Source organism: Salmo salar, chromosome 10 (assembly GCF_965601325.2).
Source record: "Salmo salar chromosome 10, fSalSal1, whole genome shotgun sequence".
Taxonomy (NCBI): domain Eukaryota; kingdom Metazoa; phylum Chordata; class Actinopteri; order Salmoniformes; family Salmonidae; genus Salmo; species Salmo salar.
Window position 1 is genome coordinate 69,804,447 of NC_138300.1, and position 12,913 is coordinate 69,817,359.

The 12,913-nt window shown below is 43.0% G+C and overlaps 1 protein-coding gene across 3 annotated transcripts in view; it reads left to right on the top strand.

Annotated features, from left to right (window-relative positions):
* LOC106591140 (membrane-associated guanylate kinase, WW and PDZ domain-containing protein 2) overlaps positions 1-12,913 on the top strand; it is a 401,362-nt gene that overhangs the window by 148,851 nt on the left and 239,598 nt on the right. For all 3 annotated transcript variants that reach the window (XM_082957127.1, XM_082957128.1, XM_082957129.1), the window contains exons 7-9: positions 9,347-9,404; positions 10,836-10,957; positions 12,298-12,480. In XM_082957127.1, the coding sequence (XP_082813253.1) occupies positions 9,347-9,404; positions 10,836-10,957; positions 12,298-12,480 (363 nt within the window). The remainder of the gene's footprint in view (positions 1-9,346; positions 9,405-10,835; positions 10,958-12,297; positions 12,481-12,913) is intronic.

Below are 12,913 nucleotides of genomic sequence, written 5' to 3' on the forward strand. Positions count from 1 at the left end.
TAACCTGCCTAAATGACTACTGACCCGTAGCACACACGTCTGTAGCCATGAAGTGCTTTGAAAGGCAGGTCATGGCTCACACCAACACCATTATCAAGAAATCCTAGACCCACTCCAATTTGCATACCGCCCCAACAGATCCACAGATGATGCAATCTCTCCTGCACTCCACACTGCCCTTTCCCACCTGGACAAAAGGAACACCTATGTTAGAATGCTATTCATTGACTAAAGCTCAGCGTTCAATACCGTAGTGCCCTCAAAGCTCCTCACTAAGCTAAGGACACTGGGACTAAACACCTCTCTCTGCAATGGGATCCTGGACTTCCTGACGGCCGCCCCCAGGTGGTAAGGGTAGGTAACAACATATCTGCCACGCTGATCCTCAACACGGGGCCCCTCGGGGGTCCCCTCCTGTACTCCCTATTCCCCTCCTGTACTCCCTATTCACTCATGACTGTACGGCCAGGCACAACTCCAACACCATCATTTAGTTTAGGAGATGATCGTGAACTACAGGAAAAGGAGGGCCAAGCACGCACCTATTCTCATCGACGGGGCTGTAGTGGAGCTGTTTGAGAGCTTCAAGTTCCTTGGTGTCCACATCACCAACAAACTGTCATGGTCCACACACACCAAGACAGTCATGAAGTGGGCATGACAATGCCTATTCCTTCTCAGGAGACTGGAAAGATTTGGCATTTGTCCTCAGATCCTCAAAAAGTTCTACAGCTGCACCATCGAGAGCATCCTGACTGGTTGCATCACCGCCTGGTATGGCAACTGCTCGGCCTCTGACCACAAGTCACTACAGACGGTAATGCGTACGTAAAAATTTGCCAAAGACTCCAGCCACCCTAGTCACAGACTGTTGTCTCTGCTTCCGCACGGCAAGCGGTACCAGAGCGCCAAGTCTAGGTCCAAAAAGGTTTCTTAAAAGCTTCTACCCCCAAGCTATAAGACTCCTGAACAGCTAACCAAATGGCTTCCCGGACTATTTGCATTGCCGCCCCCCCATTTACATATTACCTGTGCCCCCGCACATTGACTCTGTACCAGTACCCCCTCTATATAGCCTTGTTACTGTAATTTTATTGTTGCTCTTTAATCATTTGTTTTTTTTCTATTTTCTTATTTTTACAAATTTTTTTCATTTATTGTTTACTTCAGTTTATTCATGAAATACCTTCTTAACGCGTATTGCTTTTTTTTGGTTTAGGGCTTGTAATTAAGCATTTAACTGTAACACCCAACACCATCCCACCCACCTATTGTTCCTATCCCGACTTCCGTACCCCCTATCCTATCCCCCATTTCAATCCACCTCACCCTGCCCCCAACCTGCCACAGCACCCTGGTTTCTACTGCCATGATATCATTTATGGTGTCAGTGCCAGAAATACACACGTGCGTGTATGTGTATGCATGCGTGTCTTCACACGAAGAGAAAGCAAGAGATGCTGACTATACACAGGTAACACGGCAAGGAGACCGGGGAAATACCACCTACTCAGATCGATCAAGATGGTGAGACACAAGTATAAGGACAAAGTGGAGGAGCAATGCAGCAGGTCGGACACAAGGCATATGTGACAGGGGCTTCTAACGATCATGGATTACAAAAAGAAAACCAGTCATTTTGCGGACACCAACCTACCGGATGAGAGAAACACCTTTTTCTCCCACTTCAAGCATAACGAGGAGAGCCCCTGAGGACAACTAGGGCTACATGCTTACTGTCTTCACAGAGGACCTACAGTTGAAGTCGGAAGTTTACATACACTTAGGTTGGAGTCATTAAAACTCATTTTTCTACCACTCCACAAATTTCTTGTTTTAACAAACTATAGTTTTGGCAAGTCGGTTAGGACATCTACTTTGTGCATGACACAAGTCATTTTTCCAGCAATTGTTTACAGACAGATTAATTCACTTATAATTCACTATATCACAATTCCAGTGGGTCAGAAGTTTACATACACTAAGTAGTCTGTGCCTTTAAACAGTTTGGAAAATTCCAGAAAATGATGTCATGGCTTTAGAAGCTTCTGATAGGCTAATTGACATCATTTGAGTCAATTGGAGGTATACCTGTGGATGAATTTCAAGGCCTACCTTCAAACTCAGTGCGTCTTTGCTTGACATCATGGGGAAATCATAAGAAATCAGCCAAGACCTCCGAAAAAAATGTAGACCTCCACAAGTCTGGTTCATCCTTGGGAGCAATTTCCAAACGCCTGAAGGTACCACGTTCATCTGTACAAACAATAGTACACAAGTATAAACATGTTGGGACCACACAGCCGTCATACCGCTCAGGAAGGAGACGCGTTCTGTCTCCTAGAGATGAACGTACTTTGGTGCGAAAAGCGCAAATCAATCCCAGAACAACAGCAAAGGACCTTGTGAAGATACTGGAGGAAATAGGTACAAAAGTATCAATATCCACAGTAAGAGTCATACACCATCATTAAGTTTACAGACGCACAACAGTGGTAGGCCTGATCACCGACAACGACGAGACAGGCTATAGGGAGGAGGTCAGAGACCTGGCCTGGTCGTGCCAGAATAACAACCTATCCCTCAACATAACCAAGACTAAGGAGATGATTGAGGACTACAAGAAAAGGAGGACCGAGCACGCCCCCATTCTCATCGACGGGGCTGTAGTGGAGCAGGTTGAGAGCTTCAAGTTCTTCGGTGTCCACATCAACAACAAACTAGAATGGTCCAAACACACCAAGACAGTCGTGAAGAGGGCACAACAAAGCCTATTCCCCCTCAGGAAACAAAAAAAAGTTGGCATGGGTCCTGAGATCCTCAAAAGGTTCTACAGCTGCAACATCGAGAGCATCCTGACTGGTTGTATCACTGCCTGGTACGGCAATTGCTCGACCTCTGGCCGCACGGCACTACAGAGGGTAGTGCGTACGGCCCAGTACATCACTGGGGCTAAGCTGTCTGCCATCCAGGACCTCTACACCAGGCGGTGTCAGAGGAAGGCCCAAAAAATTGTCAAAGACCCCAGCCACCCCAGTCATAGACTGTTCTCTCTACTACCGGATGGCAAGAGGTACCGGAGTGCCAAGTCTAGGACGAAAAGGCTTCTCAACAGTTTTTACCCCCAAGTCATAAGACTCCTGAACAGGTAATCAAAAGGCTACCCGGACTATTTGCATTGTGTGCCCCCCCCCCCCCCCCAAACCCTCTTTTTACGCTGCTGCTACTCTCTGTTTATCATATATGCATATTCACTTTAACCATATCTATATGTACATACTACCTCAATCAGCCTGACTAACCGGTGTCTGTATGTAGCCTCGCTACTTTTAGAGCCTCGCTACTGTATATAGCCTGTCTTTATACTGTTGTTTTATTTTTTTACTTACCTATTGTTCACCTAAGACCTTTTTTGCACTATTGGATAGAGCCTGAAAGTAAGCATTTCACTGTAAGGTCAACACCTGTTGTATTCGGCGCACGTGACAAATAAACTTTGATTTGATATATCGACATAACCTGAAAGGCCACTCAGCAAGGCAGAAGCCACTGTTCCAAAACTGCCATAAAAAAGCCAGACTACGGTTTGCAACTGCATATGGGAACAAAGATCATACTTTTTGGAGAAATGTCCTCTGGTCTGATGAAACAAAAAATAACTGTTTGGCCATAATGACCATTGTTATGTTTGGAGGAAAAAGAGGAAGGCTTGCAAGTCGAAGAACACCATCCCAACCGTGAAGCACAGAGTCGGCAGCATCATGTTGTGGGGGTGCTTTGCTGCAGGAGGGACTGGTGCACTTCACAAAATAGATGGCATCATGAGGAAAGGAAAATTATGTGGATATATTGAAGCAACATCTCAAGATATCAGTCAGGAAGTTAAAGCTTGGTCGCAAATGGGTCTTCCAAATGGATAATGACACTAAGCATTCTTCAAAGTTGTGGCAAAATGGCTTAAGGACAACAAAGTCAAGGTATTGGAGTGGCCATCACAAAGCCCTGACCTCAATCCCATAGAAAATTTGTGGGCAGAACTGAAAAAGTGGGTGCGAGCAAGGAGGCCTACAAATCTGACTCAGTTACACCAGCTATATCAGGAGGAATGGGCCAAAATTCACCTAACTTATTGTGGGAAGCTTGTGGAAGGCTACCCGGAACGTTTGACCCAAGTTAAAGGCAATGCTACCAAATACTAATTGAGTGTATGTAAACTTCTGACCTACTGGGAATGTGATAAAAGAAATAAAAGCTGAAATAAATCCTTCTCTCTACTATTATTCTGTCATTTCACATTCTTAAAATAAAGTGGTGATCCTAACTGACCTAAAACAGGGAATTGTTATGAGGATTAAATGTCTGGAATTGTGAAAAACTGAGTTTAAATGTTTTTGGCTAAGGTGTATGTAAACTTCCGACTTCAACTGTATGTAAGTCATTCAAGCGTGTTAACCCTCGCAGACGGTATCCATAACCCTCAAAGCTGATATGTTTTCTTACATTTTCCACTATCATCCCTGTGCCTAAGAAAGGGAAAGTAACTAAACTGACTATAAAGTACTTTGAGAGGCTAGTCAAAGACCACATCACCACCTCTCTCCCCAATACACACAACACTCTCCAATTCGTCTACCGCCCTGACAGATCCATGGACGACGCAATCACTATTGCACTGCACACTGCCCTCACCCACCTGGACAAAAATAATGCATATGTGAGGATGCTGTTCGTCAACTACTGCTCGGTCTTCATTACCATAGTGCCCTCTAAGCTCATCACAAAGCTCGCGACCTTGGGACTAAACTCCTCCCTATGCAACTGGGTCCTGGGATGCCTGATGGCCACCTACAGGTGGGGAAGTTAAGCAACATTACCTCCTCCACACTGATCCTCAACACGGGAGCCCCACAAGTGTGCATCCTTAGTAGCCTCCTGTACTCCCTGTATACCCACAACTGCTTGGCCTCACACAGTTCCAACTCCACCATCAAGTTCATTGACAATACACAACAGTAGTAGGCCTGATTACCAACAACAACGAGAGGGCTTACAGAGAGGCGGTATGCACTCTGACGGTGTGGTGCCAGGAAAACAACCGCTCCCTCAACGTCAGCAAAACAAAGGAGCTCATTGTGGACTTCAGGAGGAACCAGTTTGGGAACGCCCCTGTCCCCATTACTGGGGCCATGGTGGACATGGTCAAAAAGTTCCTTGGTGTACATATCTCTGATGAGCTGAAATGGTCAAACCACACGGACACCGTGGCGAAGGAGGCACGGCAGCAACTCTTCAACCTCAGGAGGCTGGCGAAATTCGGCCTGTGCTCAAGGGCCCTCACAGTGTTCTACAGGAGCACCATCATCATCAAGGACTTCAGCCACCCAAACCACTGCCTTTTCTCCCTGTTTCCGATACTCAAAGGCGGGCAGTATAGGAGTATCATGGCAAAAACGGTTAGACTGGCCAATAGCAACTACCCCCAGAACATCAACCACTAGGCAGCTACCTGCTCCTCCTGCCCCCTGGACTTCCTACCCTCTTGCTGCTCCCCTTGTGAATATTCTAGCTCCCACAGCAAACATTTATCCTGCCCCCACGCCCCAGTGGACATTTAGCACTGTTATTTATTTATATATATATATATATATATATATATATATATATACACTGCTCAAAAAAATAAAGGGAACACTTAAACAACACGATGTAACTCCAAGTCAATCACACTTCTGTGAAATCAAACTGTCCACTTAGGAAGCAACACTGATTGACAATAAATGTCACATGCTGTTGTGCAAATGGAATAGACAACAGGTGGAAATTATAGGCAATTAACAAGACACCCCCAATAAAGGAGTGGTTCTGCAGGTGGGGACCACAGACCACTTCTCAATTCCTATGCTTCCTGGCTGATGTTTTGGTCACTTTTGAATGCTGTCGGTGCTTTCACTCTAGTGGTAGCATGAGACGGAGTCTACAACTCACACAAGTGGCTCAGGTAGTGCAGCTCATCCAGGATGGCACATCAATGCGAGCTGTGGCAAGAAGGTTTGCTGTGTCTGTCAGCGTAGTGTCCAGAGCATGGAGGCGATACCAGGAGACAGGCCAGTACATCAGGAGACGTGGAGGAGGCCGTAGGAGGGCAACAACCCAGCAGCAGGACCACTACCTCCCCCTTTGTGCAAGGAGGAGCAGGAGGAGCACTGCCAGAGCCCTGCAAAATGACCTCCAGCAGGCCACAAATGTGCATGTGTCTGCTCAAACGGTCAGAAACAGACTCCATGAGGGTGGTATGAGGGCCCGACATCCACAGGTGGGGGTTGTGCTTACAGCCCAACACCGTGCAGTACGTTTGGCATTTGCCAGAGAACACCAAGATTGGCAAATTCGCCACTGGCGCCCTGTGCTCTTCACAGATGAAAGCAGGTTCACACTGAGCACATGTGACAGACGTGACAGAGTCTGGAGACGCCGTGGAGAACATTCTGCTGCCTGCAACATCCTCCAGCATGACCGGTTTGGCGGTGGGTCAGTCATGGTGTGGGGTGGCATTTCTTTGGGGTGCCGCACAGCCCTCCATGTGCTCGCCAGAGGTAGCCTGACTGCCGTTAGGTACCGAGATGAGATCCTCAGACCCCTTGTGAGACCATATGCTGGTGTGGTTGGCCCTGGGTTCCTCCTAATGCAAGACAATGCTAGACCTCATGTGGCTGGAGTGTGTCAGCAGTTCCTGCAAGAGGAAGGCATTGATGCTATGGACTGGCCCGCCCGTTCCCCAGACCTGAATCCAATTGAGCACATCTGGGACATCATGTCTCGCTCCATCCACCAATGCCACGTTGCACCACAGACTGTCCAGGAGTTGGAGGATGCTTTAGTCCAGATCTGGGAGGAGATCCCTCAGGAGACCATCCGTCACCCCATCAGGAGCATGCCCAGGCGTTGTAGGGAGGTCATACAGGCATGTGGAGGCCACACACACTCCTGAGCCTCATTTTGACTTGTTTTAAGGACATTACATCAAAGTTGGATCAGCCTGTAGTGTGGTTTTCCACTTTAATTTTGAGTGTGACTCCAAATCCAGACCTCCATGGGTTGATAAATTGGATTTCCATTGATTATTTTTGTGTGATTTTGTTGTCAGCACATTCAACTATGTAAAGAAAAATGTATTTAATAAGATTATTTCTTTCATTCAGATCTAGGATGTGTTGTTTAAGTGTTCCCTTAATTTTTTTGAGCAGTATATATATATATATATATATATATATATATATATATATATATATATATATATATATATATATATATTTTGTTATATATTTTTTTCCCTTTAATTGACTAGGCAGGTCAGTTAAAACCTGTTGGGGCTACAGGTTAGCAATGAACCCCGAGCCGGGATTGCTAACAAGGCTGGAAATTCAAAACATCAAAAATCTAATAATTTCAATTTCTCAAACAATCAACTATTTTACACAATTTAAATGATAAACATCTCCTTAATCTAACCACATTGTTCGATTTTCAAAGAGGCTTTACGGCAAAAGCATAAAGTTAGATTATGTTAGGACAGTACATAGCCACAAAAGTACAAACATCCATTTTCAATTCAAGGTCAGGCATCACCAAAAGCAGAAACCAGCTTGAATTATGCACTAACTTTTGTCAATCTCCATCAGATGACACTCCTAGGACATTATGTTATACAATACATGCATTTTTTGTTCCATCAAGTTCATATTTATATCCAAAAACAGCATTTTACAGTAGCGTGAAATTCTGATTTTTTTCTTCTCTGAAATGCTTCCGGTGAACATAACAAAATTACTATTCGAAAACATTGGTAAATTATAATATTGTCATTCAAAGAATAATATATTATCATCTCGTAATTGCTACCGAATGGCCAGATCTCAAAATAACTTTACTGGGAAATCACATTTTGCAATAAACGGGGTGCTATGCTAAGAACAACAGGCTATGCTATACAGTTAGCATCATCTAAAATCGATAATAACATTGTAAATACCCCCTTACCTTTGATTATCTCCATCAGAAGGCAGGATCCCAGGTCCGGAAGGCATTCCAGGTCCGGAACAAATGTGGTTTCTTTTGACAAAGTTCATAATTTATGTCCAAATAACACCAAGTACTTAGCGTTCATTATGCTCCCACAAAACGTGGTGTGGGGCTGGTAAAATCACGCCGAAAAGCTAAAAAAACCTAGTAAATAATCTATTTATGTTCGTTCAAACATGTCAAATGTTGTTTAGCATTAATCTTTTGGTCCATTTTTAACGTTAAACATCAGTAATATCCAATAAGGACGTATATACACACTACCAGTCAAAAGTTTGGGGTCACTTAGAAATGTCCTTGTTTTTGAAAGAAAAGCATTTTTTTGTCCATTTAAAATAACATCAATTTGATCAGAAATACAGTGTAGACATTGTTAATGTTGTGAATGACTATTGTAGCTGGAAACGGCAGATTTTTTTTAGGGAATAGCTACATAAGCGCACAGAGGCCCATTATCAGCAACCATCACTCCTGTGTTCCAATGGCACGTTGTGTTAGCTGATCCAGCTACAATAGTAATTTACAACATTAACAATGTCTACACTGTATTTCTGATCAATTTGATGTCATTTTAATAGACATAAAATGCGTTTTTCTTTCAAAAACAAGGACATTTCTAAGTGACCCTAAACTTTTGAACGGTATACAGTGGGGAGAACAAGTATTTGATACACTGCCGATTTTGCAGGTTTTCCTACTTACAAAGCATGTAGAGGTCTGTAATTTGTATCATAGGTACACTTCAACTGTGAGAGACGGAATCTAAAACAAAAATCCAGAAAATCACATTGTATGATTTTTAAGTAAAGTGTACCTATGATAAAAATTACAGACCTCTACATGCTTTGTAAGTAGGAAAACCTGCAAAATCGGCAGTGTATCAAATACTTGTTCTCCCCACTGTGTATATCTACATATATATATATATATATATATATATATATATATATATATATATATATATATATATATATATACATATATATATATGTGTGTGTATGTATGTATATATATATATATGTATATATGTCTGTGTGTTATTTTTTTTAAATGATTGTTTCTTTCACTTCTCACTTATCTCCCTGCTTTTCCCTTATGGACATTCTACCCATTTTGTTTTCATTTAACTATTCGCTCAATCCAGTACCTGGAAATGGGGCCTTGTTATGTGGGCATATTCCTGCCAAATTGTTCCTTTGCTCTTTCTTTCTTTCTTAATTTCTTTCCCTCTCTCCTAACACACTATTTCTTTCTTCCTTCTGTCCAGAGCTGCCGTATGGCTGGGAGAAGATTGATGACCCTATCTATGGCAGTTACTACGTAGAGTAAGTCTTCCCCGCAAACAAAGAACATTCCCAGGACATTAGCTAACATTTTCATTAACTTCTAATCAGGTTTTGATCTAACATTAGGATGATACAGTAACATTCCACCAACCATTCAGATAATTGTTTTCTGCTAACAAAATGCTGTTTCTAAGGACATTCCTAGGATGTTAGCTAACATTCCCATTAAGATCAAATTCGGTTGTGGTTTAACATTAGGATGATACAGTAAAATTTCACCAACATTCAAATAATGTTGCTGCTAACAAAATGTGGTTTATCAGAACATTACCAGGACATTAGCTAACATTCCCATTAGGTTCAGGTCTAACATTAGCATTATAATATTCAACAAACATTTAAAGAACATTCAACATTGAACAATGCTGTTCTAAGAAAATGTATTTCTGTCTGAATTAGTTACACTGTAAAGTGGGTACTAGCGGCAAGTAAGTTTATTTTTGTATTTTTTTGTATTGAATTTTTACTCCTTTTTTTCCCAATTTCGTGATATCCAATTGGTAGTTAGCCTTGTCTCATCGCTGCAACTCCCGTACGGACTCGGGAGAGGCGAAGGTCGAGAGCCATGCGTCCTCCGAAACACGGCCCTGTTAATTAACACTGCTCGCTTAACCCGGAAGCCAGCCGCACCAATGTGTTGGAGGAAACACTGTACAACTGGCGACCGAAGTCAGTTTGCATGCGTCCGGCCTGCCATAGAGTCGCTAGAGCACGATAGGACAAGGACATCCTGACACAGCCTGAGATCTAACCCTGGTCTGTAGTGACGCCTCTAGCACTGTGATGCAGTGCCATAGACCGCTGCGCCACTCGGGAGGCCACCAGTGGCAAGTAAGTTATTGTAATATTCACAGTTACTTATTTGCCACTAGCTGCTTGAAAGTTACTATAATATCAGATCAACTGACTATACTATTGCAATGTAAAAAATGCAAAGCTACTATAATGCTAAATTAATACATTGAGGAGACTGTTTGTTTTACTGTAATTAAATTGGATTGTTGCAAGCTGGTTGGTTGCTAGGTAATGTGTTTACATACAGTACCATTCAAAATACAGCTTTTTTTTTCACCGCCCACAACATTTTCCCACATTGCAGCATCATTTACAGTATGCTGCAGTGTAATTCTTTCACAGTATTTTACTGTTTATAATAGACACATTTACTGTAGAAATTACAGTTTTCCATTAGAGTGTACTACAATAGCTACTGTTGGGTAGCCACAGACTTAGTACAAAATCCTAACATGACACTTTCACCTCAATCATGCATTGGTTTCAATTTTAGCTATGGTCACCGATATCACATTAGATGTGTGTTAGTCAATGTGTATCTGTTTCCCGTGAAGAAGAGAACCCAAAACCCACTGATGCTGCTGGATTTCACTGTCATAGTCCTATTCCCTGCAGCCACATCAACAGAAGGACCCAGTTTGAGAACCCCGTCCTGGAGGCCAAGAGACGACTGGAGCAGCAGCAGCAGATGCAGAGCCAGGGACTGTCAGCTCTGCCCTTACCTACTATTTACAGAGGTACAGCCACACCTCTATACTTGCATGAGTTACTTGATGTGGAATAGAGTTCCATGTAGCTATGGGCTCTATGTAGTACTGTGCTCTGTTCTGGACTCGGGACTGTGAAGCGACCTCTGGTCTTGTGGGGTATGCATGGGTGTCTGAGCTGTGTGCTAGTCATTTAAACAAGTAGGGATGAAGGTCAATCTCTCCTCTACTTTGAGCCAGGAGAGATTGACATGTATTTTATTAATGTTAGCTCTCTGTGTACACTTAAGGAGCCAGCCGTGCTGCCCTGTTCTGGTCCAATTGTAAAGTTTCTAAGGCTCTCTTTGTGGCACCTGACCAATATAGCCAAGGACTATCAACTCTGCCCTTACCCGATATTCAGAAGAAAATATATACACATAGTGTCAGCCCAGACCACTGCATACAAAAAACTACTTCCCCTCCTTATCTCTCCTTACACTGAGTGTAAAAAACCTTAAGAACACTTGCTCTTTCCATGACATAGACTGACCAGGTGAAAACAGGTGAAGGCTATGATCCCTTATTGATGTTAGTCATTGAATCCACTTCAATCAGTGTAGATAGAGGGGAGGAGCAAGGTTAAATAAGGATTTTTAAGCCTTGAGACAATTGAGATATGGATTGTGTATGGGCAAGACAAAATATTTATTAAGTGCCTTTTGAACGGGTTTTTCACGCTCAACAGTTTCCCGTATGTCTCAAGAAATGTCCACCACCCAAAGGACATCCAGCCAACTTGTCAGAACTGTGGGAAGCATTGGAGTCAACATGGACCAGCATCCCTGTGGAACGCTTTCGACACCTTGTAGAGTCCATGCCCTGATGAATTGAGGATGTTCTGATGCCAAAAGGGGCGGGTGCAACTCAATATTAGGAAGGTGTTTAAATTTTTTGTACACTCAGTGTATAATCGACACAGGCATAACATGGTCCTCAGTTGGTAAGAGCGTCACGCTAGCAATGCTAAGGATGTGGGTTCAATTCCCACAGAGATCACATAAAAATATTATAAAATGTGTACACTCTGGATAAAATCGTCTGCTAAATGGCATATCATATTACATACAGACACTCCACTTATAGTGAACGCTGTTATAGTGATTAACTGCTTATAGTGATAAAGTTGTCCTGCATGGATGTAACACCGCCAACTCTAGTCCACATGTAATCCCTGCTCCAGTCCAGGCTGACCATTTCTGATCTGTCTCTCCTCCCTAATTTTTTCTCCCTCTATATCCTACTGTCTTAACAAAAAGTATATTTTTAAAAGTGTGATTATTCTAGTGTATTTAACTGGCCTACACTAATCTCACCCTCCCATTCTCCAGAGAAGCCCCCGTTCACACTGGACCCCACACAGCTAAAGGGCTCCTTCTTGTCAACGGCTCTCCAGAAGAGCAACATGGGATTTGGCTTCACCATCATTGGAGGGGACGAGCCGGATGAGTTCCTGCAGGTCAAGAGTGTCATACCTGAGGGCCCAGCCGCACAGGATGGAAAGATGGACACAGGTACTGTACAGGAACTAACCACACACACACACACACGTCCCCAGGATGCAGTGTAAAAAATAATAATTTGAAGTTGTGTCAACTTTTTAAAAATCAAGGCATTCAGATGCAATACAATTTCTAGATCCCTCAACTTTGCAGCAGAAAAGTTCTGAGTTGACTCAACTGAGTCAAAATGTGTACACTGAGTCAACATTTGTCAAAGTTGTGTAAACAAAAACATTATATTGCATGTCGTTGCCTTGATTTTTTAAGTTGACTTAACTTTTGTATTGAAGTCCTCTCAACTTAACAATGTAAGGATACCATCCATATCACAGTCCAGCGACTGTCAACCCAACACCTTAACCATTACGCCAAGAGATCTGAAGTTGACTAAACTGTATAATAAACTGGATGGTTCGAGCCCTGAAAGCTGATTGGCTGATAGCCA